A 25,710-nucleotide genomic window follows, 5' to 3' on the forward strand; every position below is an offset into this window, starting at 1 on the left:
GAACAGTTCTGTAAGGTGACGACACACACTAAACAGAAAATAATCACCCACAACTCAAAGTGGGAAAACAGGCTACCTAAATATGGTTCTCAATCAGAGACAACGATAGACAGCTGCCTCTGATTGAGAACCACACACGGCCAAACACAAAGAAATAGACAACATAGAACACCAGACATAGAATGCCCACCCAAACTCACGCCCTGACCCCCCCCCCCCCCCCCCCCCCCAAAAGGTGCGGACTCCGGCCGCAAAAACCTGAACCTATAGGGGAGGGTCTGGGTGGGAATTTCACCGTGTTGGCGGCTCTGGTGCGGGACGTGGACCCCGCTCCACCCTTACCGCCGACCCCGGACCGGGGACCCTCGCAGCGCCCCGGACAGGAGGGCGACTCTGGCTGCTCCGGACAGGAGGGAGACTCTGGCTGCTCCGGACAGGAGGGATACTCTGGCTGCTCCGGACAGGAGGGATACTCTGGCTGCTCCGGACAGGAGGGCGACTCTGGCTGCTCCAGACAGGAGGAGACTCTGGCTGCTCCGGACAGGAGGGAGTCGCTGGAGGCTCCGGACTAGAGCGACACTGGAGGCTCCAGACTAGAGGGCGTCGCTGGAGGCTCTGGACTAGAGGCGTCGCTGGAGGCCCCGGACTAGAGGGCGACGCTGGAGGCTCCGGACTAGATGGCGACGCTGGAGGCTCCGGACTAGAGGGTGTCGCTGGAGGCTCCGGACTAGAGGGCGTCGCTGGAGGCTCCGGACTAGAGTCCTTCGTTGGAGGCCTCGTGCCATAACTCCTCACTGGAGGTTTTGTGCCATGGATCCTCACTGGAGGCTTCGTGCCATGGATCACCACTGGAGGCTCCGGACTAGAGGGCGACACTGGAGGCTCCGGACTAGAGGGCGTCGCTGGAGCTCCGGACTAGAGGGCGTCGCAGGAGGTCCGGACTAGAGGGCGACGCTGGAGGCTCCGGACTAGAGGGCGACGCTGAGGCTCCGGATAGAGGGTGTCGCTGGAGGCTCCGGACTAGAGGGCGTCGCTGGGAGGCTCCGGACTAGAGTCCTTCGTTGGAGGCCTCGTGCCATAACTCCTCACTGGAGGTTTCCCATGGACCTCACTGGAGCTTCGTGCCATGATCACCACTGGAGGCTTCGTGCCATGGATCATCACTGGAGGCTTCGTGCCATGATCATCACAGGAGGCTTCGTGCCATGGATCATCACTGGAGGCTTCTTGCCATGGATCATCACTGGAGGCTTCTTGCCATGGGATCATCACTGGAGGCTTCTTGCCATGGATCATCACTGGAGGCTTCTTCCATGGATCATCACATGGAGGCTCTTGCCAGGATCATCACTGGAGGCTTCGTGCCATGGATCACCACTGGAGGCTTCTTGCCATGGATCATCACTGGAGTCTTCGTGCCATGGATCCTCCACTGACTGGAAGACACACAGGAGCCTGGCTCTGGGAGAAGCACAGGACTCACCAGGCTGGGGAGACATGCAGGAGGGTTAGGGCTTAGCACAGGCACAGAACTCACCAGGCTGGGGAGACATGCAGGAGGCCTTGTCCTTGGCCGAGGCACCGGATGCACTGGACCGTGGAGGCGCACTGGCGGTCTCGAGCGCAGAGCTAGCACCACTCGTCCTGGCTGGATCCCCACTGTAGCCCGGCAAGTGCGGGGAGTTGGAACAGGCCGCACTGGGCTGTGCTGGCGAACTGGGGACACCGTGCGTAGGGCTGGTGCAGTATACCCCGGCCGAGGAGACGCACTGGACCGGCATCATCCCTCCTGGCTCGATGCCCACTCTAGCCCGGCTGATTCGAGGAGCTGCGATGTAGCGCACCGGGCTATGCGTGCGCACTGGGGACACCTTGCGCTTCCCCGCATAACACGGTGCCTGCCCAGTCACTCTCTCGCCACGGTAAGCACGGGGAGTTGGCTCAGGTCTCCTACCTGAGTCCGCCAATCTCCCCGTGTGCACCCCCCKKAAAYAAAATCTGGGGCTGCCTCTCGTGCACTTTTCCTCGAGCCAACTCCTCATAGCGTCGCCGCTCCGCCTTAGCTGCCTCCAGCTCCCTTTTCCTCCCATGTCCAGGAGTCCATTCCACCACGCTGCTTGGTCCCTTGTTGGTGGGTGGTTCTGTAACGAATGTCGTCGGGAGAAGGAGAGGAGGACCAAAGTGCAGCGTGGTACGTATCCATAATTACTTTTAATCAAGATGAATACACGAATAAAAACAACAAAACGACCAACGAACAGTTCTGACAGGTGCAACAACCACTAACCAGAAAATAACCACCCACAAACAAAAGTGGGAAAACAGGKTACCTAAGTATGGCTCTSAATCAGAGACAACGATAGACAGCTGCCTCTGATTGAGAACCATACCAGGCCAAACACATAGAAATAGAAAACCTAGACCTACAACATAGAATACCCACCCACATCACACCCTGACCAAACTAAAAATAGAAACATACAAAGCAATCTACYGTCAGGGCGTGACACTGGGGCCATACAGAACATGTTTATACATACTGAGATCATGAGACAGATCATATGACACTTAGATTGCACACAGGTGGACTTTATTTAACTAATTATGTGAATTCCGAAGGTAATTGGTTGCACCAGATCATCTTTAGGGGCTTCATAGCAAAGGGGGTGAATACATTTGCACGAACCACTTTTAATTATTTTTTTTAACAAGTTATTTTTTCCATTTCACTTCACCAATTTGGACTATTTTGTGTATGTCCATTACATGAAATCCAAATAAAAATCTATTTAAATTACAGGTTGTGATGCAACAAAATAGGGAAAACGCCAAGGGGGATGAATACTTTTGCAAGGCACTGTAATACAATAACACCAACAGAACAAAAGGCTTTCGCTGTGAGGATACAAATCAGGCTGATATCAATATTAATTACTCTACTGCTAACATAATAAAGAGAGAATTACGATATGAACAGAGAAGACCTCTTACCGCCTCATAATCTGCTAGCTCCAGACGAGCTTTGTTTTGCATTGTTCTTTTGCACAGGTAAACAGCTGAGAGACAGAACAAACGTATCAGAAAACAGAGAAAACTACTGTTGACAGATGCTGGCTGTTGATCAAGTTTTACTTTGCCAAACTCTTCCTGCAACAGCTGCAGACTAGGCCACAYCATTGAGATGCCTGTGGAAAAGTAATTCCCTATGACCAGAGTACAATGTGGCTTGTTAATGCGCCTTAACAAAATCCTTAACTGGTCCTAACCTGTTTACCGAAACCACTCAATGGCCAATCTAAACTAGCCTGTAAATTACACAGGTCAATAACCATAYCACGTCTGTGAAATTGAACAGGGACTTGGATGGAAACACCTTCCCTCCCATTCCATCACTATTACTCCAACCCTCTATCCCTCTCTACACTGACCATCTGTAGAGATTCCATTATTCCATTACCCCTGTACGTGTATTCATTAGAAAGTGTCAATCATGCCYGTCTGTTGTCTACTACAAAGTAATTAGAGGTTCCCTAATGCTATGGCTATTCCCGTTTRATTCATTAGTCTTCCTACCCCAACACAAAAGGAGAGGAAATGAATGTGCTTGGTGTTAGCTATGCGCTACAGGTGTTTAATAAACTCAGCTTTATTTCCTCTTTTATCGGTTTACACAATCAAACATCTCCCTCGGCTGGTCAATCCCTTCCCCCCCATCTCCATTTCCCTCCATGTAATCAGCACTTCAACAACACAATAGGGATTAATCAAAGAGCTGCATTGTGAATGCAAATGGCTATCTATATGGCTGGTGTGTTCTTGCAACTCACATACAAAATAAGACTCAAATTAACATAACCCTATCTTTTCCATTAAACCCCCATTTATGGTTCTGTTTTCATCTGCTAAGCCGGAGCATTGGGCTACAATGTACAGCATGTCAGATGCTATACAAATGTGTGCCTAGATTCAATCCAAAGGTTTGTAGATCCGTGCTAAAGCGCAATTAAAATGTAAAAGCAATGTTCCTGCGTTTGCGGGGACTGACTGCATTGATGGTAAACGCCGCATATGACGGCTCAATCAAAAATACTATTTTAATTCCAATCACGCTTTAAGGCGTATCTTCCGTGCTACGGATTGAAAGTAGCCCAAAATCTATTTTATCTATATATGGTTACATTCAATGCACCATCCAGCCTTCCATTGTGTAATACTATTCACTTTTGCTAAGGCTCTTACCATAGTCTGTATTTTCTGGCTCCCAGCAGTTTGATGGCCAGAAGTAGGGGGTCTGAGAAGAGCGATTGTAAGAAGAAAAGAGTGAGGGACGAGGCAGCTAAAGAACTGACACACCTTTATCTAAGAACTGTTCTAAGAACTGAGACACGTTAATCTAAGAACTGTTCTAAGAACTGAGTCACCTTGATCTAAGAACTGATCTAAGAACTGAGACASCRTMATCTAAGAACTGATCTAAGAARTGAGACYCKTTGATCTAAGAACTGAMKCAKSWWTWMKMAKGKKRTGATCTAAGAARTGAGACACCTTMATCTAAGAACTGATCTAAGAACTGAGACGCCTGGCTAAAATTCACATTAGGCCCTTGAGCGAGGCACTTTAGTTGCCTCGGTAAAACATCTAGCAATATAAATGGATTAAGTGTAAAAGATATAGCACTCAACAAAGACGTATGGATTGAGTCCTCCCTGTGTGGTCTGATATGGATTGGATGAGATAAAGAAGGAGTACATTATAGAACATATAAGAGCCATASAGCCTATGAATTCACTGTACCTGAAACCTGTAGAAAGTGCCGTCGTCTTTGAGTGTGAGTACGTGGTCTGAGATAGGGAAGAAGTAGCCATGGGCAGCCATCAGGGTCCCTAGGTGAAGGGCCTCCACTGGACAACACAAACAACATCATATCATTTTCCACCACAGCACCCCTAATATTCCCATTGTCCCCTTTGAAACATCCCACTTCCCCCCCTCCACCGGGGTATGGCATATGAGGTCAGCATAGTACCTTTAGGGACAGCCTCAAAGGCAAATCTGACCTCATATGCCAAATCCGCTACCCCTCCTAATGTAAAATGAAACACATTATATTTTTATCACTATTTCCACCTTGTCTCTCTGTATCTAGAATGTGTACGACTCAGCTATGCATTAATAAATGATCACTCATTAATGTTTAAAGATACACTATCCATACAAAATGGACACCCTTTCAAATTAGTGGATTCTGCTATTTCAGCCACACCCGTTGCTGACAGGTGTATAAAAAAATTMAGTACACAGCCATGCAATCACCATAGACAAACATTGGCAGTAAATTGGCCTTACTGAAGAGCTCAGTGACTTTCAACGTGGCACCTTCAGTTCGTAAAATGTCTGCCCTGCTAGAGCTGCCCCGGTCAACTGTACGAGCTGTTATTGGGAAGTGGAAACGTCTAGAAGCAGCAACGGCTCAGTCACGAAGTGGTAAGCCAGACAAGATCACAGAACGGGACCACAGAGTGCTGAAGGGTGTAGTGCGTAAAAATAGTCTGTCCTCGGTTGCAACACTGACTACCGAGTTCCAAACTGCCTCTGGAAGCAACGTCAGCACAAGAACTGTTCGTCGGGAGRTTKATGAAATTGGTTTCAATAGCTGAGCAGCCGCACACAAGCCTAAGATCACCATGTACAATGCCAAGCGTCAGCTGGAGTGGTGTAACGCTCGCCGCCATTGAACTCTGGAGCAGTGGAAKCGCATACTCTGGAGTGATGAATCACGCTTCACCATCTGGCAGTCCYACGGACAAATCTGAGTTTGACAGATGCCAGGAAAACGCTACCTGCCCCAATGCATAGTGCTAACCGTAAAGTTTGGTGGAGGAGGAATAATGATCTGGGGCTGTTTGTCATGGTTCGGGCTAGGCCCCTTAGTTCCAGTGAAGGGAAATCTTAACACTACAGCGTACAATGACATCCTAGACAATTCTGTGCTTCCGACTATGTGGCAAAAGGTTGGGGAAGGCCCTTTCCTGTTTCAGCATGACAATGCCCCAGTGCACAAAGCGAGGTCCATACAGAAATGGTTTGTCGAGATCCGTGTGAAAAAACTTGTGACTGGCCTGCACAGAGCACTGACCTCAACCCCATCGAACACCTTTGGGATGAATTGGAATGCCGACTGCAAGCCAGGCCTAATCGCCCAACATCGGTGCCCGACCTCACGAATGCCCTTGTAGCTGAATGGAAGCAAGTCCCCACAGCAATGTTCCAACATATAGTGGAAAGCCTTCCCAGAAGAGTGATTATAGCAGCAAAGGGGAGACCAACTCCATATTAATACCGATGATTTTGGAATGACATGTTCAACGAGCAAGTCTCCACATACTTTTGGTCATGTAGTGTATGTTTAGCTTACTCATAAATGTGAGTGCCCTTTCAGTGTATTTGTGTGTGGATGTGTGTGATATGTTTTATGCATTGTATGCTTGTGTGAGATTCTTAGTCTGCAATTTGGATACAGTGTTTTGAACCAAAACAGCAAAATTGTTATAGATAAAGCAATTACAGAAAAGCAATTACAGAAAGAAAGAGACAGATATTCTCTTCTGTTGGGAAGCTACACAGATTGCATACTGTATATTCAGGAATTCTGAAAGAGGATTTGCACATTCATCTATATTACTGTCTGGTTAGAGCTTCAGACACAGTGGATATCAAACAGGCTTAAAGACGAATCCAGTCACCCCCGAAAATAACTTTTAACAACTTTATGGATTGTTAGCACATAGCCCTAAGTGCTAAAGCATGRATTTATATCCACCAACTGTGGTTAAAAGTGTCTAGAACCAAGAGGTACATAGCTGCTTTGTASGCTAATCYYATTCATATCCTAAACTCCAGAAGAAAAAAGGATGGAGCAGGAGAATAAAAAACATCCTTTCTTAAACTGAAAAAGAAATGAGTGTCTGGCTTGGGGAGTGTCCTCAAATTGTTATTCCCTAGCTAATGTAAAGCTATCTGACTTTTTGACCCTCGACTCCACTCGTATGCCCTGTAATCGCCTTTACAGTGACTCAGCCATTAGCTAGGGAATAACAATTTGAGGACACTCCCCGTGTACTGTCCTCGTGAATACCCTGGCCTGCAGATTATAATTAATTTGAGGTCATTTCTGTACTAGAATGTTCTAATGAGCGTATTTGGACATTTGTGTTCTATAACATTTGTAATCAAATTTTTCTCACAGGACCATTGGGACCTCAAACAAGATTCTCTCAAGCTTAAATGTGTTTCTGTGCAATGTCCTGCTCTTGTTAGACCTTGTGAGTGACGACACAGTGCAATGAGATTCCTCAATCTTGAAGTAAAGGAAACAGAGATTCAGTCTGAACCTGTTTTCTGCTGAAGCATAGGCGCAGGTATTTCAGCCTGACTGCAGTGCTTCTGAGAGTTCTCCAGTGCTCCACGGTCCATGCGCACTTTGTGGAGTGCTGTTGAGTCAGCTTTGTTTTAAAAAGTGAAAATAAAATCACTAATGCGGGTGAATCGACCTTTCCATACCAACGCATGCACCAGAATGTACACCTAGGAAAACACACACACACAGCAAGGGCTCTTTGTGCTTGTCTTATTGAACAGGCCTTGTGTGGAGCTGTTAACTGAGTGCTTTGAAAACAGGTAGGTAGACGAGGAAATACAATAGAGTCTCAACAGACTTTTGCCGGTATGGAGCCTGAGGGAGAGAAGACAGGCCGATTCTTTTTCTGTTCAGCACTCAAAGGCTTCCCCTCTCCTCTAAATCAGTGYCATGGGTTATGCCTATTGCCTCCCTCTGTCCGCCATTGAAAACCTTCCGCCTTCCTCTCACTCCATGGCAAAGTGATAATGACCAACCTTTTGAAACATGTTGTTCCCTTCGAGTGACGTGACCTAACATGCACCTACTAGGTTATATAATCAAATCAATTGCTTTAGAAAAGCACTGCTACCGAATGCATTGAGGTTTTAGAGAAACAAAGTCTGACTTTGGGCTACTTTTCAACTAATGTTACAATGATTCTAATTAGCCATGAACATGTTAAACATGGAAGGAACTTCTCAAGAATAAGGGTGTTGTATGTAACATAACTATAAATGACTCACTCTTTCACATGTCTAGTGTCACATAAGTAAAGACATAAGAGGACACTAATGAGCATACATTACCTTGATCTTCAATGTTCAGGTTTTTGATCATCCACTGTACAATGTCAGAACCTGGAATGGAAAACAACATACATAAATACACCCAAAGCATACTGTACAGCACCTTTTAGCACAGTGATGTAAATTATAGTCTCTTTATTACATGCAAATTCCTCTCAGGTAGAACAATTGTGAGTGGGTAATTGTCAATCCAAAAAAATATGCTTTTATTACAGCCATTCGAGAGCTTGGGACTATAAGGTTTTATCTGCATTTTTGTCCAAATGTAGTCATTGACATAGCCTTATTCTGTTCATTGTTCTCTACCTATATAGTACTCTAAATATCCCAATGCATGTTGTTAAATTCAAAAGAATACTAGATAAAAATTGCTGACACCATTCAAATCAGAACGTTAAAGCCAATTATCTCAGAATCATCTTTTTGCAGATAGAACCTTCGAGTCCCAAGCTCTCTCACTAGAAACCACCTAACTCTGTTCCCATTAATACAAATTACACCCCTGATAAGAGTGGCTGGAACAGTCATGGCATAACCTGTCTAACTAACGCTAAGGAGGACACCTTAATACATATACACTGATTATACCAAACATTAGGTGCCCTCAGAACAGCCTCAATTCATCGGGGGATGGACTCTACAAGGTGTCGAAAGCGTTCCACAAGGATGCTGGCCCATGTTGACTCCAATGCTTCGCACAGTTGTGTCAAGTTGGCTGGATGTCCTTTGGGTGGTGGACCATTCTTGATACGCACGGGAAACTGTTGAGCTCGAAAAACCCAGCAGCGTTGCAGTTCTTGACACAAACCGATGCGCCTGGCACCTACTACCATACCCTGTTCAAAGGCAGTTAAATATTTTGTTTGCCCATTCACCCTCTGAATGGCACACATACACAATACATGTCTCAATTGTCTCAAGTCTTAAAAATCCTTCTTTAACCTGTCTCCTCTCCTTCATCTACACTGATTGAAGTGTTTTGTCACATACAAGTGACATCAATAAGGGATCATAGCTTTCACCTGGTCAGTCTATGGTTATGGAATGAGCAGGTGTTCTTAATGTTTTGTATACTCAATGTATAGTGTAATGCTGAAGAGTCGCCTACACTCAATGAGACATCGTATCTGCAGTACATCAGTGTTACCGAACAACAAGGCAATATATGTAAGTTAAGATAGGCTAAAACAACTGGACATAATAGAATACGCCTGGAAAGTGGAAATGTAAAAGGATGTCAAAAAGTAAACATTGCTGGAGACACCTTGCCATTTTGGAGACTAGCGGTAACTAATTAATGGTAAATATGTGAATAATTTCACCTCACAGTTATCCAAGATGCCAGATAAAATTGTTTACAGTTAGTTAACAATCGCTCCTACTGTCACCCTGATCTGTTTCACCTGTCTTTGTGATTGTCTCCACACCCCTCCAGGTGTCGCCCATCTTCCCATTTATCCCCTGTGTATTTATACCTGTGTTCTCTGTTTGTCTGTTGCCAGTTCGTCTTGTTTGTCAAGCCAACCAGTGTTTTTGTGTCAGAGCCTGCTTTTCTCGAGTCTCTCTTTTCTCGGCCTCCTGTGGTTTTTGACCCTTGCCGGTCCTGACCCTGTACCCACCCGCCTGACCACTCTGCCTGCCCCTGAGCCTGCCTGGTGTCCTGTACCGTTGCCCAACCTCTGGATTACTGACCTCTGCCTGACCTGAGCCTGCCTGCCGTCCTGTACCTTTGCCCCTATTGCTGTAATAAACATTGTTACTTCGACACGGTCTGCATCTGGGTCTTACCTTGATACCTGAAAACTACACTATTTTCAGCCTGACCACATTAGCCAGACATAGGATATGTTACTTAAATTTGTGTACCTCCATTTAGTACATGTTACGTTACGAATGGAATAATGGTCTGGTTACTTAAAGTTGCAACATGTAACTTTTTGGGTGACACGACCAAATTCACATGTGGGTTATAGATCTGTCATTCTCATTGAAAATCTAAGTCAAATAAGTAATAGATCTGTTCTATGTGCGCTATTTCTATGCATCCTGTTCTTAAGTTTCGTTTTTACTTCTTTTACTTTTGGTTTTGTACACCAGTTTCAAACAGCTGAAAATACAATAATTGTTGATATGTTAAAGATATTTCACAGCGGTTTAGAAGGTACAATGATACTCTACACTATACTTGCTTGTTTTGTCACATACACTGAAATTTTAGACAACACTTCCCCTAACCATACGTTAATTCTCCAAAATGTTACAGATGTATGATCTTAATTTGAGCCAGTCCCGTACAAAAATGAATTTGTGGCTGCAAGCTTCACTGTTCATGTGTAGAACTTGATAAGGAAGCTTGCAGCAACAAATTCATTTTTGTAAGGGACTGGCTCAAATATCAAGTTATCAAGTTCTCCACATGAACAGTGAAGCTCAGCTTGTCATCCACCCACATTCACAAACATTTGTACTTGCTCTATGTATGTCCATCCAATGTACAGTTGTGGCCAAAAGTTTTGAGAATGATACAAATATTATTTTTCACAAAGTTTGCTGCTTCAGTGTCTTTAGATATTTTTGTCAGATGTTACTATGGAATATTGAAGTATAATTACAAYCATTTCATACGTGTCAAAGGCTTTTATTGACAATTACATGAAGTTGATGCAAAGAGTCAATATTTGCAGTGTTGACCCTTCTTTTTCAAGACCTATGCAATCCGCCCTGGCATGCTGTCAATTAACTTCTGGGCCACATCCTGACTGATGGCAGCCCATTTTTGCATAATCAATGCTTGGAGTTCGTCAGAATTTGTGGGTTTTTGCTTGTCCACCCGCCTCTTGAGGATTGACTACAAGTTCTCAATGGGATTAAGGTCTGGGGAGTTTCCTGGCCATGGACCCAAAATATCGATGTTTTGTTCCCCGAGCCACTTAGTTATCACTTTTGCCTTATGGCAAGGTTCTCCATCATGCTGGAAAAGGCATTGTTCGTCACCAAACTATTCCTGGATGGTTGGGAGAAGTTGCTCTCGGAGGATGTGTTGGTACCATTCTTTATTCATGGCTGTGTTCTTAGGCAAAATTCTGAGTGAGGCCACTCCCTTGGCTGAGAAGCAACCCCACACATGAATGGTCTCAGGATGCTTTACTGTTGGCATGACTCATCAGAGAAAATGACTTTACCCCAGTCCTCATCAGTCCAATCCCTGTACCTTTTGCAGAAATCAGTCTGTCCCTGATGTTTTTCCTGGAGAGAAGTGGCTTCTTTGCTGCCCTTCTTGACACCAGGCCATCCTCCAAAAGTCTTCGCCTCACTGTGCGTGATGCACTCACACCTGCCTGCTGCCAATCCTAAGCAAGCTCTGTACTGGTGGTGCCCCGATCCCGCAGCTGAATCAACTTTAGGAGACGGTCCTGGCGCTTGCAGGACTTTCTTGGGCGGCCAGAAGCCTTCTTCACAAGAATTGAACCGCTCTCCTTGAAGTTCTTGATGATCCAATAAATGGATGATTTAGGAGCAATCTTACTGTCACAATATCCTTGCCTGTGAAGCCCTTTTTGTGCAAAACAATGATGACGGCACGTGTTTCCTTACAGTTAACCATGATTGACAGAGGAAGAACAATGATTCTAAGCACCACCCTCCTTTTGAAGCTTCCAGTCTGTTATTCAAACTCAATCAGCATGACAGAGTGATCTCCAGCCTTGTCCTCGTCAACACTCACACCTGTGTTAACGAGAGAATCACTGACATGATGTCAGCTGGTCCTTTTGTGGCAAGGCTGAAATGCAGTGGAAATGTTTTTGGGGGATTCAGTTCATTTGCATGGCAAGGAGGGACTTTGCAATTAATTGCAATTCATCTGATCACTCTTCATAACATTCTGGAGTATATGCAAATTGCCATCATACAAATTTAGGCAGCAGACTTAGTGAAAATTTATATTTGTGTCATTCTCAAAACCTTTGGCCATGACATGATTAGTAACATGCCTGGCATTTGAAAATAACATGAATTTTGTTTTACCCAAATTCAGAACCAACTTCAAATCTTACAGATTCTGTTGTATGGTGCTAAATGCTCTTTGGACATTTTCAAATGCTAAAGATAAACTACCACCACTTGAATAAAGAACAGTATCATCTGCATAAAAATGAACATCCGCTGTTTCAATATAATCCCACATGTTGTTGATATATTGGGCCGAAAATAGAACCTTGGGGAACACCTGAGCACAACTCTAATACACATTGTGTATGATTTAATAGATAATTGTTAAACCAATCTAGAGCATGACCAGTCATTCCACAACATTTTAACCTTTGCACCAACACAGCATGGTCCACGGTGTCAAGTGCCTTCGACAAATCAAAAAAGACAGACACACAATGTAATTTCACATTTAGTTGATACCAGTTTCAATCTGTCAGTGCCACTGACTGACTGGCTAGCGCTTAGCTAGCWAACGTTAGCTATTATATTTTTGCACAATTCAGGTCATAGGTAGCTAGCTAACTAATGATTTGTCCAAACACTTATATTTTTATGTGAATACATTGCTGTCTTTTAATACCAAGATGCAAGTCAATATGCTAGTGTCACAGTTCAGTAGCATGTWATCTAGTACAACAGCTATGGTAGCTAGCTAGCTAGCAACAATATGAGTTGATTTGAAATCAAAGCAAAATGTTACTTTTGCAGATGGATACCCTTCCCCTACCCTTGATGTTGGAAGAGGCTGTATTGGGAGGAGGATGCATCAACACCCTGGAAATATGTTTGTGTTGCACTCACTCAAACATTTTTTGGGTGATAAATGAGTGTAACATCTTGTCCTGACTGTCCTGTGAGGATCCGAATGCGTCAGATCAGCTTGGCAATGGATGAATAACCAGACCTCTCTCACCCACAGAAGAGTAGGAGTAGGGAACTGGGCCGGTTTGACAGCTCACACCCTGCTGTAAATTAAAGGAAACGGAATCTAGGGTCTCCCTCTCCAGTATTAACCAAAGGAATGTTCCTTTGTCTACACAGAGTCTTCCCAACAAAACTCTAAAACAATCAACAAGTGAATTCTGGAACAATATTTCTAACCTAAGAGCGTGGGGAATGGTTGGAGATGATCTATAGAAAACTAATGTCACATTGGATTTTATTTTGTGATGTCATTAAAAAGGTTATAAAGGAAATACTGTAACTTGAAAGTATATCCCCTTTWTCTGTCAAGTTTCCATCCATAACATTATATATGAAATGTGAAAAATTATAAAAGTATTTTTGTTAAGAAAGGAATGTGATTTTAGGAGCCATGATAGAATCTATCTTCTATAAACTGTGCACAGTAAGTAGCCACACACCCGAGTGAGGTCAGAGAGCGTGTCAGGCTGATGGAACCGTCCTCTTCGGCCAGAGTGCATAAAAGGCTTGGTAGAAGAGATTAACATTAGACCAGAAAGACGTGAGGCGGTAGCTACACATTTGAAATGGTTGGAACTTTGAATCTCAACATGAGGTGAAGAAGATAAACTAACCTCCCAGACTAGACCAGAACATCACCAGGCTGCAGCTGCGCGTTTAAAGTGGTTCAAACTCTGACTATCGACACGAGGTGGAGAGAGGAGAAAACTCCCCTCTCGGCGACAATCACTGGTACGACTGACCTGCTGTTCCAAGTCAAATATCTAGATAATCGAATCTAAGTGGGACCATCCTACTACTCTTCAAATCATCATACTGTACTGCTCTTCTCAAATCACTGTAGCTTACTACGCTCATCACCAATGGGAACCGTCGACACGGCTGGCTAGCTATCTTCCAGAGTGAACAACAGTAGAAGACGGGAAAGGGGAGATGCCTTTCGGACACTCAGAGCCATACACGCTTGCCGCTGAAAGGCCAACAACCTTCCTAAGGAGGGCTGGTTGCGACAGAGATTAATGTTGAACAAAGGCCTGCACACGTAACGTTAAATGCATTCATGATTTATTACTTCAAATGGGAGGCGGTTCGTGTGCAAGGTATATGATTACTGTGAGAATAGTTAAAAAATGTGTCAACGATAAGTGACGCTTTTTCTCCCCCCGCAATCCCCCCGCCCCCCTGTGTAACAAGCCGCCATATGTTGTCAGTCCGTTAGGGACCTTTTTCTCATGTATTAAGTGTATGTTTATTCTGTGTTATTATTTAGTTAGCTAGTAAATAAATAATAGCACAAATGTGTATAGTAATGAAGCATGTGTAAGACTGGGGTTTTAGCAGATGCATGAGGTTATGACTGTTCAGAATGATGATATGATAAGAGGTTATGATTTAATACGTTGACAGTTTTATGGATGTGATAGGTAAAGTCCTGTAGAGTTTAATTCGGGAGATGGTAACTCTTTAAACAACCGCTTCGTGGTGCCCCAAATTCCTAATGAGTTAATTGTTATATTATTCATTTAATCGGGTAATAATTAAGCATAGTTAGTTGATTCGATAAATAACAGATTCGATAATAACAATATAAGATTAATGAAAGTAAAGTCACAACAATCTTCAAGGTTGATAAGGTAAGGAAATGCATATATTATTCTCATAAATGTAGCCCATACATTCATTCTTTGAAACTAATTAGATACTTCATGCCTTTAAACTAGTAGCTAGCTCATCTTAATCAAGTGTTGTTCCTTCTCTCTTTCTAGAATGAGTCAGTTACAAGGCAAAAATACAGATTTGAGGCCTTCAATCAAATTAAGGACAGAGAAATATGTGTGCACCAGACAGGTCAAGTCGTCTTGCATGCATCGCTTTTTTGGTTATTAAGGTTGGGCTATGGATAATTATCCTGCCACCAGCACGTGAAGTCCACCAGAATACTTGGAAGTATTCTATTTCTATTTCTAGTGCAACTGAGTGACTGACAAGTGGAACAACATAACACAATATTAAGTCATAAGGGGTGAGGCATTGGGTGCGGATACGGTGGGAACATGTGAATCTGAGCAAGTGTGATGTCATTCATGTTTGTGGATTTATATGTAAATGTTAAGTTGTCTATTGTTTTTGTCAATGTATGTTTTTGTTTGTCAAAAAAAAAWAAAAATAAWAATAATATTACAAAAAAAGTATACTGAACAAAAATATAAACGCAACATGTAAAGTGTTGGTCCAACGTTTCATGAGGTGAAATAAAAGATCACAGAAATGTTCCATACACACAGAAATATTATTTCTCTTAAATCTTGTGCACTAATTTGTTTACATCATTGTTAGGGAGCATTTCTCCTTTGCCAAGATAATCCATCCACTTGACAGGTGTGGCATTTCAAGAAGCTGATTAAACAGTATGATCATTAAACTGGTGCACCTTGTGCTGGGGACAGTAAAAGGCAACTCTGTGCAGTTTTGGCACACAACAAAATGCCACAGATGTCGCAAGTTTTGAAGGAGCGTGCAATTGACACGCTAACCTTAGGAATGTTCACCAGAGTTGTTGCCAGAGATTTTAATGATCATTTCCAACATTGTTTCAGAGAATTTGTCAGTARGTACAATCAGCCTCACAWCCACAGACCATGTGTAACCACGCCAAAACCGAACCTACACATGCGGTTTCTTCACTTGCGGGATCATCTGAGTTCAGCCACCTGGACAGCTGATGAAACTGAGGGTTATTTCTGTCTGTAATAAAGCCCCTTTTCAGGGGGAAAAAATCCTTCTGATTGGCTGGGCCTGGCTCCCCAGTGAGTGGGCCTATGTCTGCGCCACCTGCCCAGTCATGTGAAATCTATAGATTAGGTCCTAATGAATTTAGTTAAATTGACTGYTTACCGTATATGAATTGTAACTCAGAAAAATCCTTGATATTGTTGCATGTTGCGTTTCTGTTTTAGTTCAGGATAAAATGCTCTGCTTWACTACAGATTGCTCAGGACTTCTACATTTTAAACCCATTTTAACTGGATCGTGGTCTTCAAGGACAAAACTTTGCTTCGCCAGCCCAGAGAGAAGCAGGCCCAAGATCTTCTCTCTGAAATGCAGGTATAGTGAAATGACCCTGCTGGTGGGGTCTCAGATGCTAATTTATTTATAGCRTGAAACAATTAAGTTATTCACTAAACATTCTTCTCTCCAGATACACAAGGTGACATTGCTTTAAGACTTCTGCCAGTGGTCCTCCCAACACCAGTCTACAAAATAGGCAGTAAGATATTCCTACCCAGCTTCAATGAGATCAGACAGTCCTACATTGACTTGCAGCAGTAAGTTTAAATAGTGGATAGGCATTGGGAGATTGATGGGTAAATTAGATGGCATTTTGTAAACCTTGAATGAAAGGAACAGCATTCCAAAATCTGTTACGCATAACAGAACACTCCAAGACATAAGCTAGGTTTCCATCAAATTTGCGACAGATTTTAATGCAAATATTTTKAAATCTGCATAAAATAATATGTGCGTTTCCAGCATACAGACTTTRGTGTATATAAAAGATGACGTTTTGCACATACAAATAACCTTCGCAGTTAAATTCTCATGTACCGGAAAAATGTAAAATTAGTTAAATCGCATGTTCAACTCTACTGATAGTTTCGTCACAAACRGTTGCGTTATATACAGTGTGTCTGCGGATCCTTAAAATGTCTTAAATGAATTTATCTAAATTAAAGGCCTTAATTAATAAAAATCTTACATTTTCCACAACACATTTTTCAAAGGTCTTAAAAAAAGTAGACTGGTAGATGGACTACTTTTTATAACGTTCTGATTTATTTTCAATGGAAGGAACGCATTTAAGCTTGAGTCACGCACAGAGCGGAACCACACTTAGTAACTTTCCCGCAGCTGTCAGAAGTCAGGGAGACACTCCTGACTGTTGGCTGCTTTTCTGCTGGTGCGTTCGTCTGTTAGCTAGCAAATATTGGCTATGGTAAAGTAGTAACAAAGGTAGACTCTAAACTACGCTAGACAGTTAATGTTAGTCTGCAGCTACCATCGGAAAGTGCAAATTCAACGAGAATTGGTTGGAGAACAGCAACTTTACTTCGTGGTTGAAATCACTTGGCACTATGGGAATTAAAGCTGTAGAATCCCATATGCAGTGTGAAAAACACCAAACCGCTGTGAAAAGCCGCCAACGCCCGGAATTTCTCAGTTCTGTTCAGTCGTCTCCGCCACAGTACCACAGACAACAGTCCCAATTACAGCCAGACACATTAGCACTCAAACAACCTTGTTGCAGGGAACAGCAGCATCACGCAATCTCCCGAACAACGTTTGGCTCTACGCCCACACTAAAAGCAGTGGTGCTATGGAGTCTAAACTCCGTGACGAGGCATCAGTCTTATATTGCCAATGAGGAATTTGGAGAGGTCATTCAGGCGATGTTCCCCGACGAAAGCCTCAACKAAAGGACAAAAAGTTAAAAACTGGACCTGCATGTATGCTATTGGTAGGGAGATTGCATTCAGTCAAGATACCTGGGGTCACAGTTCATGGGGCATGCACCAGCTCGGGATTTACTACATTTCAAAGTAAATAATCAATCAATTGATTTAATTATTGTTAATGTTATTTATATTATTTATTAGCAAATGTTAGTTAATGTCACAGTTGCATTCACAATGTTTTGCTCATTAGCTAATTAAGAGCACACCTGGACCAGGAGAAGAGGAAGAATGAAAGTGCTCTGCAAGGTCAGAAGAGAAAGGCTGCAGAGGACCACATAGCTTTTTTTAAGTAACCTTTATTTAACTAGGCAAGTCAATTAAGAACAAATTCTCATTTTCAATGACAGCCTACCAGGGAACAGTGGGTTAACAGCSTTGTTCAGGGGCAGAACAAGAACATATTTTTACCTTGTCAGCTTGGGGATTCGAACCAGCAACCTTTCAGTTACTGGCCCAACACTCTAACCACTAGGCTACCTGCCACCCCAAAGATGAGATGGAAAAAAATAACTCTGCTGAAGGTTTCTGACAGCCTGGAGAAGAATGCAGACAAATTTGCAGAGCAAGCAGAGGGCAAATCCGGCACCTTGATGGATCAGCTCATCACCAAGTCCAACACTCTCAGGAGGAGATAATGTGTGAATTAGGCAGAGTTGGAGAGTAAGGTCACAGAACTAAGACACACGCCATGATAATAGAGAGAAAGAAGAGAGAAAGAGGAGAGCAAGTCAGTGAGGCCCTATGTTTTTCCCCTTCATTTTGAGTGTTGTTGAAATTAGAGTTGTCCCAGGACTGGTCAGTAGTGGATTGGCACCAGCAATTGTTTATGTTTGTTTTATATGCAGCTAACATTGCACTGTTGGTTATAGTGTAACACGGTACATTAAATGTTTCCATGTTAATAAACACATTTGGACATAATGTCCCTAAACTTAAGTAATTGATGTCCTTCAGTACTTTTGCAGAGTTTTTTTTTGTCACGAAATTGGTCCGCCATCTCCAAAGTACACTCAAAAAGGCAATAGTTCTGAACTGGACTTGATTTCATTTTTGTTTTAATTATTAACATTCTGTTAATTATCTTTTAAACTTCCATTGGTTAATCTATTGCTCTTATACACATCTAGATGTGTATAAGAGACAGCTGTGTCTGTGTCGATGTTTGCACCATACGGGACTGTTTACGGTTTGTTCATTTCATGTAGTCTGTTCCTGTTCATTTCGTTCTTCACGTTGTATGTAAGTTCGTTGTTCAGGTCTGTCTACTTTCGTTTTGTTATTTTGTATCATTTTCAAGTATAGTTCGTTTTCGTGTTTGTTCGTTTTGTCTTGTTAATAAAATTCATCATGTCATTTCAACGCGCTGCACCTTGGTTCAATCCCTGCTCCTCCTCTTCGGATGAAGAGGAGGAGGACCGCCGTTACACTTGGCTCATGTAAATAATTCTGTAGTTGTCCCTTTAAACATCCGAAGGTGTTTAAAGTGTTCAAGTAAATGTTGTAGCTACATAAAAAATCATAAAAAGATTCAACACAAAAAACACAACAAAGCGCATATGCAAAGCCATCATTCTGTCACTCAAAAACGTATTCCAGTGTCTGCCTGCCAGCTGAAAATCTTTCACATTAGATTTATTAACTCCAACAAAGTAAGACATTTTTTCCCCCCCCCCCAGGTGAAGCTGGTTGAGAGAATGCCAAGAGTGTGCAAAGCTATCATCAAGGCAAAGGGTGGCTACTTTGAAGAATCTCAAATATATTTTGATTTGTTTAACACTTTTTTGGTTACATGATTCTTTCTATATGTGATATTTCATAGTTTTGATGTCTTCACTATTATACTACAATGTAGAAAATAGTAAAAATAAAGAAAAACCCTGGAATGAGTAGGTGTGTCCAAACTTTTGATTGATACTGTATGTACATAGCTTCCTCAATTACATCATACCCTGTACATCGACTTGTTACTGGTACTCCCTGTATATACTGTAGCTATGTTATTTTGACTCGTTATTGTTACTCTTTATTCATTTTGTATTTATTCCTCGTATCACTATTTCAATGTTATTGTTTTTTATATTGAACTCTGCATTAGACCCAAGCCACCCCCTGTACCCGGACTTGGAACTACTCCCCTCTGGGTGCAGGTATAGGGCACCCCTCGGCAGGAAAAACACAACTAGACAATCATTTGTGCCAGGTGTGAAATCCCTCCTAAATAGCTCGGGCTAATGTTCCTATCGACTCAGTAAGGCCAGCAGGCTAGTCTTTAAAAAAAATGTTTTATTGGTATGTAAATGTTATGAAAGTTATATTGTCAATWMTGTTTTGTATTTAAACGCCACTTTAAGCGTGTACATGACACTGCAACAAAATTTCCCCATGGGGCAATAAAGTCAGTAAGTAAGTATTATTGGAAAATTACCTGTAAGTAAGCATTTCAGTGTGAGTTTACAAAGCATGTGACAAATAACATTTGATTTGATTTGCTCCTTTGAGACCCCTCTCTCAAAGTTACTGATATCTCTTCTTCTGGCCATGGTAGCCAAAATAATGGCCAACTGGGAATTTMTATACATGACAATAAGCAAGATGGGATGTTAATTGCTTAATTAACTCAGGAACCACACCTGTGTGGAAGCAGCTGCTTTCAACATACTTTGTATCCCTCATTTACACAAGTATTTGCTTTATTTTGGCAGTTACCCGTATGTATGAAAATACCCTCCCTCAAATAAAAGGTGACATTCTGTACTTAAATCCAAAATGCTGGAGTATAGAGCCATGTTTAAAATATGTAGCTTCAATGTCCAAATAAATCTGGAGGAGAGTATGTGTGTCTCAATTAACACACTATTGAACTGTGGCTATTACTAAATAGAAGGCATTTCATTTTAACCGAATGCTGAGCAACACTGAATAAGAATGAACAGAACAGCTCATCCATTCATCATGTGGCTGTGCTATTCATTTAGTCATCTTGGCCCCGGAGTKCTTTACTGTTCCAGGAACCCTACTCGCATTACATCAACTGTTCTGTTTGTATACTCTGGGGAAAGTCACTAGTGACATACTTAAGTTATAATGCCCGAGAAGCCGGTGTTTGGAGGATATATTGGCACGGGTGTTGTTAGGCCTGAGATGAAGTCGAGGGCCGCCAAACCGTGCCAATATATCCTCCAAACACCGCCTTTGAGGGCATTATCATTTTGTTACAACGGGTTACCAACATATTCAAATAATGATTGACAGATGTTCATTAAAAACATTATTTTTATGAATTAATTCATACTATTTCATCCTTCCACAAGATATATTCCCGAAACAAATCTAGGTTTGCTACCCAAGCCGGCTGGTTGTTAGTTCTATTTGTTTGTTTGCCAGAGACGCGACTCAGTCATTCAGTCTTTTTGTTCTGTATCTATTGACGCGACTTAGTTGTTCATTCTAAATGTTCCATTGCCATTCTGGCTGGCAACGTTCTTTTTCCTTGCTAGCCAACTACGGCTAACTTAGTCACGTCAAACAGTGCAGACAGAATAACAAGAGTAGCTGCATTTGTTTTCTAGTGACATTTATTTGGATCCATCCATAACAATGAGCTAATGAGGCACGATTTCGCCTGGCATAGAGAATGTGCTCTCTCATTAGGACAGTGTTGTTCAGAGGAGCTAGCCAACAACACAGCTAACACAATAAATTCAAACTGACGCCGGAAGGACTGCAAACTAGCTGCACGTGTTTCGTTTGACACTTTTTCAATTGACATTTCTTTGTATATATCCATAAAAATGATGCCAGCTTATTCATGATTTCGACTGGCTGAGAAACACTGCCTGCTTCTCTGTCTCATCCCGACATCCGACTCCTACACGTGCATTACAATGGGACACTTGGAGATCGAATTTGAATATTGAAACAATGTTACAAATGTCGGAGAGCCAGACAACAAAGTTTATACAAATCTCCGCTGTTGAAAACTAAATGTTATTCTGAAAGAAATGTGAGATAATGTCTCGATGCTTTTTATAGTGGAGATCAAGTTTATAACTTGATCTCAGCCTGCCTGGGTTGATGAGACAGTGGATTGCGCAGTCAGATTGACAAAGTAAATAAGCATTTTAACGTCATAGATTTAGCCGGTGGTAACTTGTGAAATAGACACCGGCTGGAATGCGCTTTCAACCAATCAGCATTCAGGATTAGACCCACCCGTTGTATAATGAATAATGACAACTAAGAGACACCCTGGCCGATTCCAGATCATATCTGTTGTTTGCAGTACTGCAAAGGGAATAAGCATACCACTTTTGCATAAGGTGTTATAGAGAACAAGCCACATTTATAATGCTATCTAGCCTTTCAAATTTCCATAAGCATTGTTTTTAGTTTTTAGTTTTTGTTGCTCAACCTTTTCAGAACTCTGGACAGTTCCCTGCAACATTATTCTGTCTACTCTCTGGTTTACGTAAATGACTTTTCAGAACCACCGACGGCTCTCCAAGTCAGTCAGAATCCAAAAGTCCTTATTACCTGGCATTACCATTTCAATATGCACTGAGTATACAAAACATTAAGAACACCTGCTCTTTCTATGACATCGACTGACTAGGTGAGTCCAGGTGAAAGCTATGATCCCTTATTGATGTCACTTGTTAAAGCCACTTCAATCAGTGTAGATGACGGGGAGGAGACAGGTTAAAGGACTTTTAAGCCTTGAGACAAGTGAGACATGGATGTGTATGTGTGCCATTCAGAGGGTGAATGGGATAAGACAATCGAAGTGCCCTTGAACAGGGTATGGTAGTAGGTGCCATGTGCACCGGTTTGTGTCAAGAACTGCAGCGCTGCTGGATTATTCAACCTCAACAGCTTCCCTTGTGTATCAAGAATGGTCCACCATGCAACTCAAGGTGTTCCTAATGTTTGGTATACTCCATGTATTTGCACAAAAGCTAGTTAAATCAAGACTTTTACCTGAAAAAACACTTGGAATCTTGGATAAAAAACTTTTCACAGTGCGGATAGGAATTCCATTCTTCTCATCCTGCATGTGCGCTATTACGTCCTCCATCTGGAAGAAATGAGAGAAGACATTATTTAAGATAACATAGGATTATTATTGTCTGGAGGAGAGACTGAGGAAAGAGGCTGAAAAAGAGGGAGTGGTGTCTTACTGAGTCCTGAATGGCCTCTGTGACACAGATCTGGGTTGGATATTTGCAGCAGAGACACTTCTCATATCAATGTCAGTCTATGTTATTGGATTAGTGCTAATTGAGTTTATCAACTCTTACAGCAAAGTTTCTGCCTAATGTTTCCCCATCCTACGTGTCTTAAAACAAACAGGACAGAACAAAATGTCACAAAAACGGTGATGAATAAAATCACACCTTTGAGCTAAAACCTAAAAGAAATGTGACATCAAATCAAAGTGTATTTGCCGCGTGCGCCCCGAATACAACAGGTGTAGACCTTACAGTGAAATGCTTACTTACAGGCTCTAACCAACAGTGCAATTTGTAAGTAAAAAAAAAAAAAAGGTATTAGATGAGTAAAGAAATAAAAACAGTTAAAAAAGACAGTGAAAAAGAACAGTAGCGATGGGTGGGTGGTGGGACACAATGCAGATAGTCCGGGTAGCCAATGTGCGGGGGCACCGGTTGTGTCACGCCCTGGCCTTAGTTATCTTTGTTTTCTTTATTATTTTAGTTAGGTCAGGYTGTGACATGGGGGATGTATGTGTTTTGTATTGTCTAGGGGTTTTGTATGTTTATGGGGCAGTGTCTAGTATAGGTGTTTGTATGTCTATGGCTGCCTAGATTGATTCTCAATTAGAGGCAGCTGTTGATCATTGTCTCTGATTGGGAACCATATTTAGGCAGCCATATTCATTGGGTATTTTGTGGGTTATTGTCTATGTCTATGTTGCATGTTAGCACATTGTTTATATAGCTTCACGTTCGTCGGTTTGTTGTTTAGTTTGTAAAGTGTTCTTCGTTTCGTGTCATTAAACGAGAAGAATGTATTCTAACCACGCTGCGCTTTGGTCCTCCTCTCTTCCACCATACGACGATCGTGACAGATTGGTCGGGCTAATTGAGGTAGTACGTACATGAATGTATAGTTAAAGTGACTATGCATATATGATACACAGAGAGTAGCAGCAGTGTAAAAGAGGGGTTAGGGGGGAGGCACACAATGCAAATAGTCCGGGTAGCCATTTGATTACCTGTTCAGGAGTCTTATGGCTTGGGGGTAAAAACTGTTGAGAAACCTTTTGGTCCTAGACTTGGCACTCCAGTACCGCTTGCCATGCGGTAAAAGAGAGAACAGTCTATGACTGGGGGTGGCTGGAGTCTTTGACCATTTTTATTGCCTTCCTCTGACACCGCCTGGTGTAGAGGTCCTGGATGGCAGGCAGCTTAGCCCCAGTGATGTACTGGGCCGTGCACACTACCCTCTGTAGTGCCTTGCAGTCGGAGGCCGAGCAGTTGCCGTACCAGAAAGTGATGCAACCAGTCAGGATGCTCTCAATGATGCATCTGTTGAACCTTTTGAGGATCTGAGGACCCATGCCAAATCTTTTTAGTTTCCTGAGGGAGAATAGGCTTTGTTGTGCCCTCTTCACGACTGTCTTGGTGTGTTTGGACATGACAACCTGGCTCAAAACAGACATGCCACAGAAAGACAGATCTGCATTACAACTCTCCAAGACAGGAGCACTGCTCTGCACCATGGCTCAGCTGCCCTGGCAGATGGCCCTATTTCCAGGAACAGACAGGACGGAGTGGAGCAGAGCATGGCCCGAATTTGTCAGCCTTCACGGATGGATGCCAAGAGATATCTCAAACCAGCCCTGTGGCATGAATAAATACAGGCTAACAATGTGACACATACACACACAATGCAAGGACTGCTGCTCTATTTCTTCTCCATAGACTACAATGCACTGCCCATATACTGTATCATATTGGATAGTAATTGGGAACCATTAAGGTTTATTGCTACCTCCTTGCACAAAGGCGGAGGTAGCGGTCCTGCTGCTGGGTTGTTGCCCTCCTACGGCCTCCTCCACGTCTCCTGATGTACTGGCCTGTCTCCTGGTAGCGCCTCCATGCTCTGGACACTACGCTGACAGACACAGCAAACCTTTTTACCACAGCTCGCATTGATGTGCCATCCTGGATGAACTGCACTACCTGAGCCACTTGTGTGGGTTGTAGACTCCGTCTCATGCTACCACTAGAGTGAGAGCACCGCCAGCATTCAAAAGTGACCAAAACATCAGCCAGGAAGCATAGGAACTGAGAAGTGGTCTGTGGTCACCACCTGCAGAATCACTCCTTTTTTGGGGGTGTCTTGCTAATTGCCATAATTTCCACCTTTTGTCTATTCCATTTGCACAACAGCATGTGAAATGTATTGTTAATCAGTGTTGCTTCCTAAGTGGACAGTTTGATTTCACAGAAGTGTGATTGACTTGGAGTTACATTGTGTTGTTTAAGTGTTCCCTTTATTTTTTTGAGCAGTGTAATTGAATATGAACAGTGGAAGCAGACTCCACTGTAATCAATAATAATCAACATACAAGGCCTAAAAATCCATTAAATATTTTTTTGAAAATGGGACCAGCATCTTACAAAAAGAGTTTGCCCTATTTCAAGTACACTGAAGCCAAAACCTATGAGTAATTGGTTTGAATGGACTGATAGAACACGGACATAGAACATAAAGAGCTGTAGGCAGAGTATGGGGTTACAGAGATGCCTATCTAACATGAGATCAGATGTATAAATATGTATGTCCTCCCCACTTAACAGGTGAAATTGGTGCCAGACAGAGGATTGAGAGCAGTGATGGACAGCTCTCATCAGATCATTTTGAGTAGTCGAACAAAGCACTGTCACTATGACAAACAGATATCCTTAGGTCAAAGACAGCATTCCAGATTGCCAATAGATCAGCCATAGCTAAATGACAGCTGGCAGATTGACATCACATTGGCTGACACTTTTTAGAACTTAGTTACGTAATTCACTGAGCTAACCAGCAGGATAACAGAGTGATGATC

General features: G+C 42.7%; 1 protein-coding gene across 2 annotated transcripts in view; it reads right to left on the minus strand.

Annotated features, from left to right (window-relative positions):
• rgs7a (regulator of G protein signaling 7a) overlaps nt 1-25,710 on the minus strand; it is a 103,426-nt gene that overhangs the window by 17,976 nt on the left and 59,740 nt on the right. For both annotated transcript variants that reach the window (XM_024008689.2, XM_024008690.2), the window contains exons 3-7: nt 22,614-22,710; nt 8,206-8,256; nt 4,795-4,901; nt 4,240-4,291; nt 2,992-3,056 (exon numbers count right to left, since the gene is read on the minus strand). In XM_024008689.2, coding sequence (XP_023864457.1) covers nt 2,992-3,056; nt 4,240-4,291; nt 4,795-4,901; nt 8,206-8,256; nt 22,614-22,710 — 372 coding nt within the window. The remainder of the gene's footprint in view (nt 1-2,991; nt 3,057-4,239; nt 4,292-4,794; nt 4,902-8,205; nt 8,257-22,613; nt 22,711-25,710) is intronic.

The sequence above is a fragment of the Salvelinus sp. IW2-2015 genome, linkage group LG18 (assembly GCF_002910315.2).
Source record: "Salvelinus sp. IW2-2015 linkage group LG18, ASM291031v2, whole genome shotgun sequence".
Taxonomy (NCBI): domain Eukaryota; kingdom Metazoa; phylum Chordata; class Actinopteri; order Salmoniformes; family Salmonidae; genus Salvelinus; species Salvelinus sp. IW2-2015.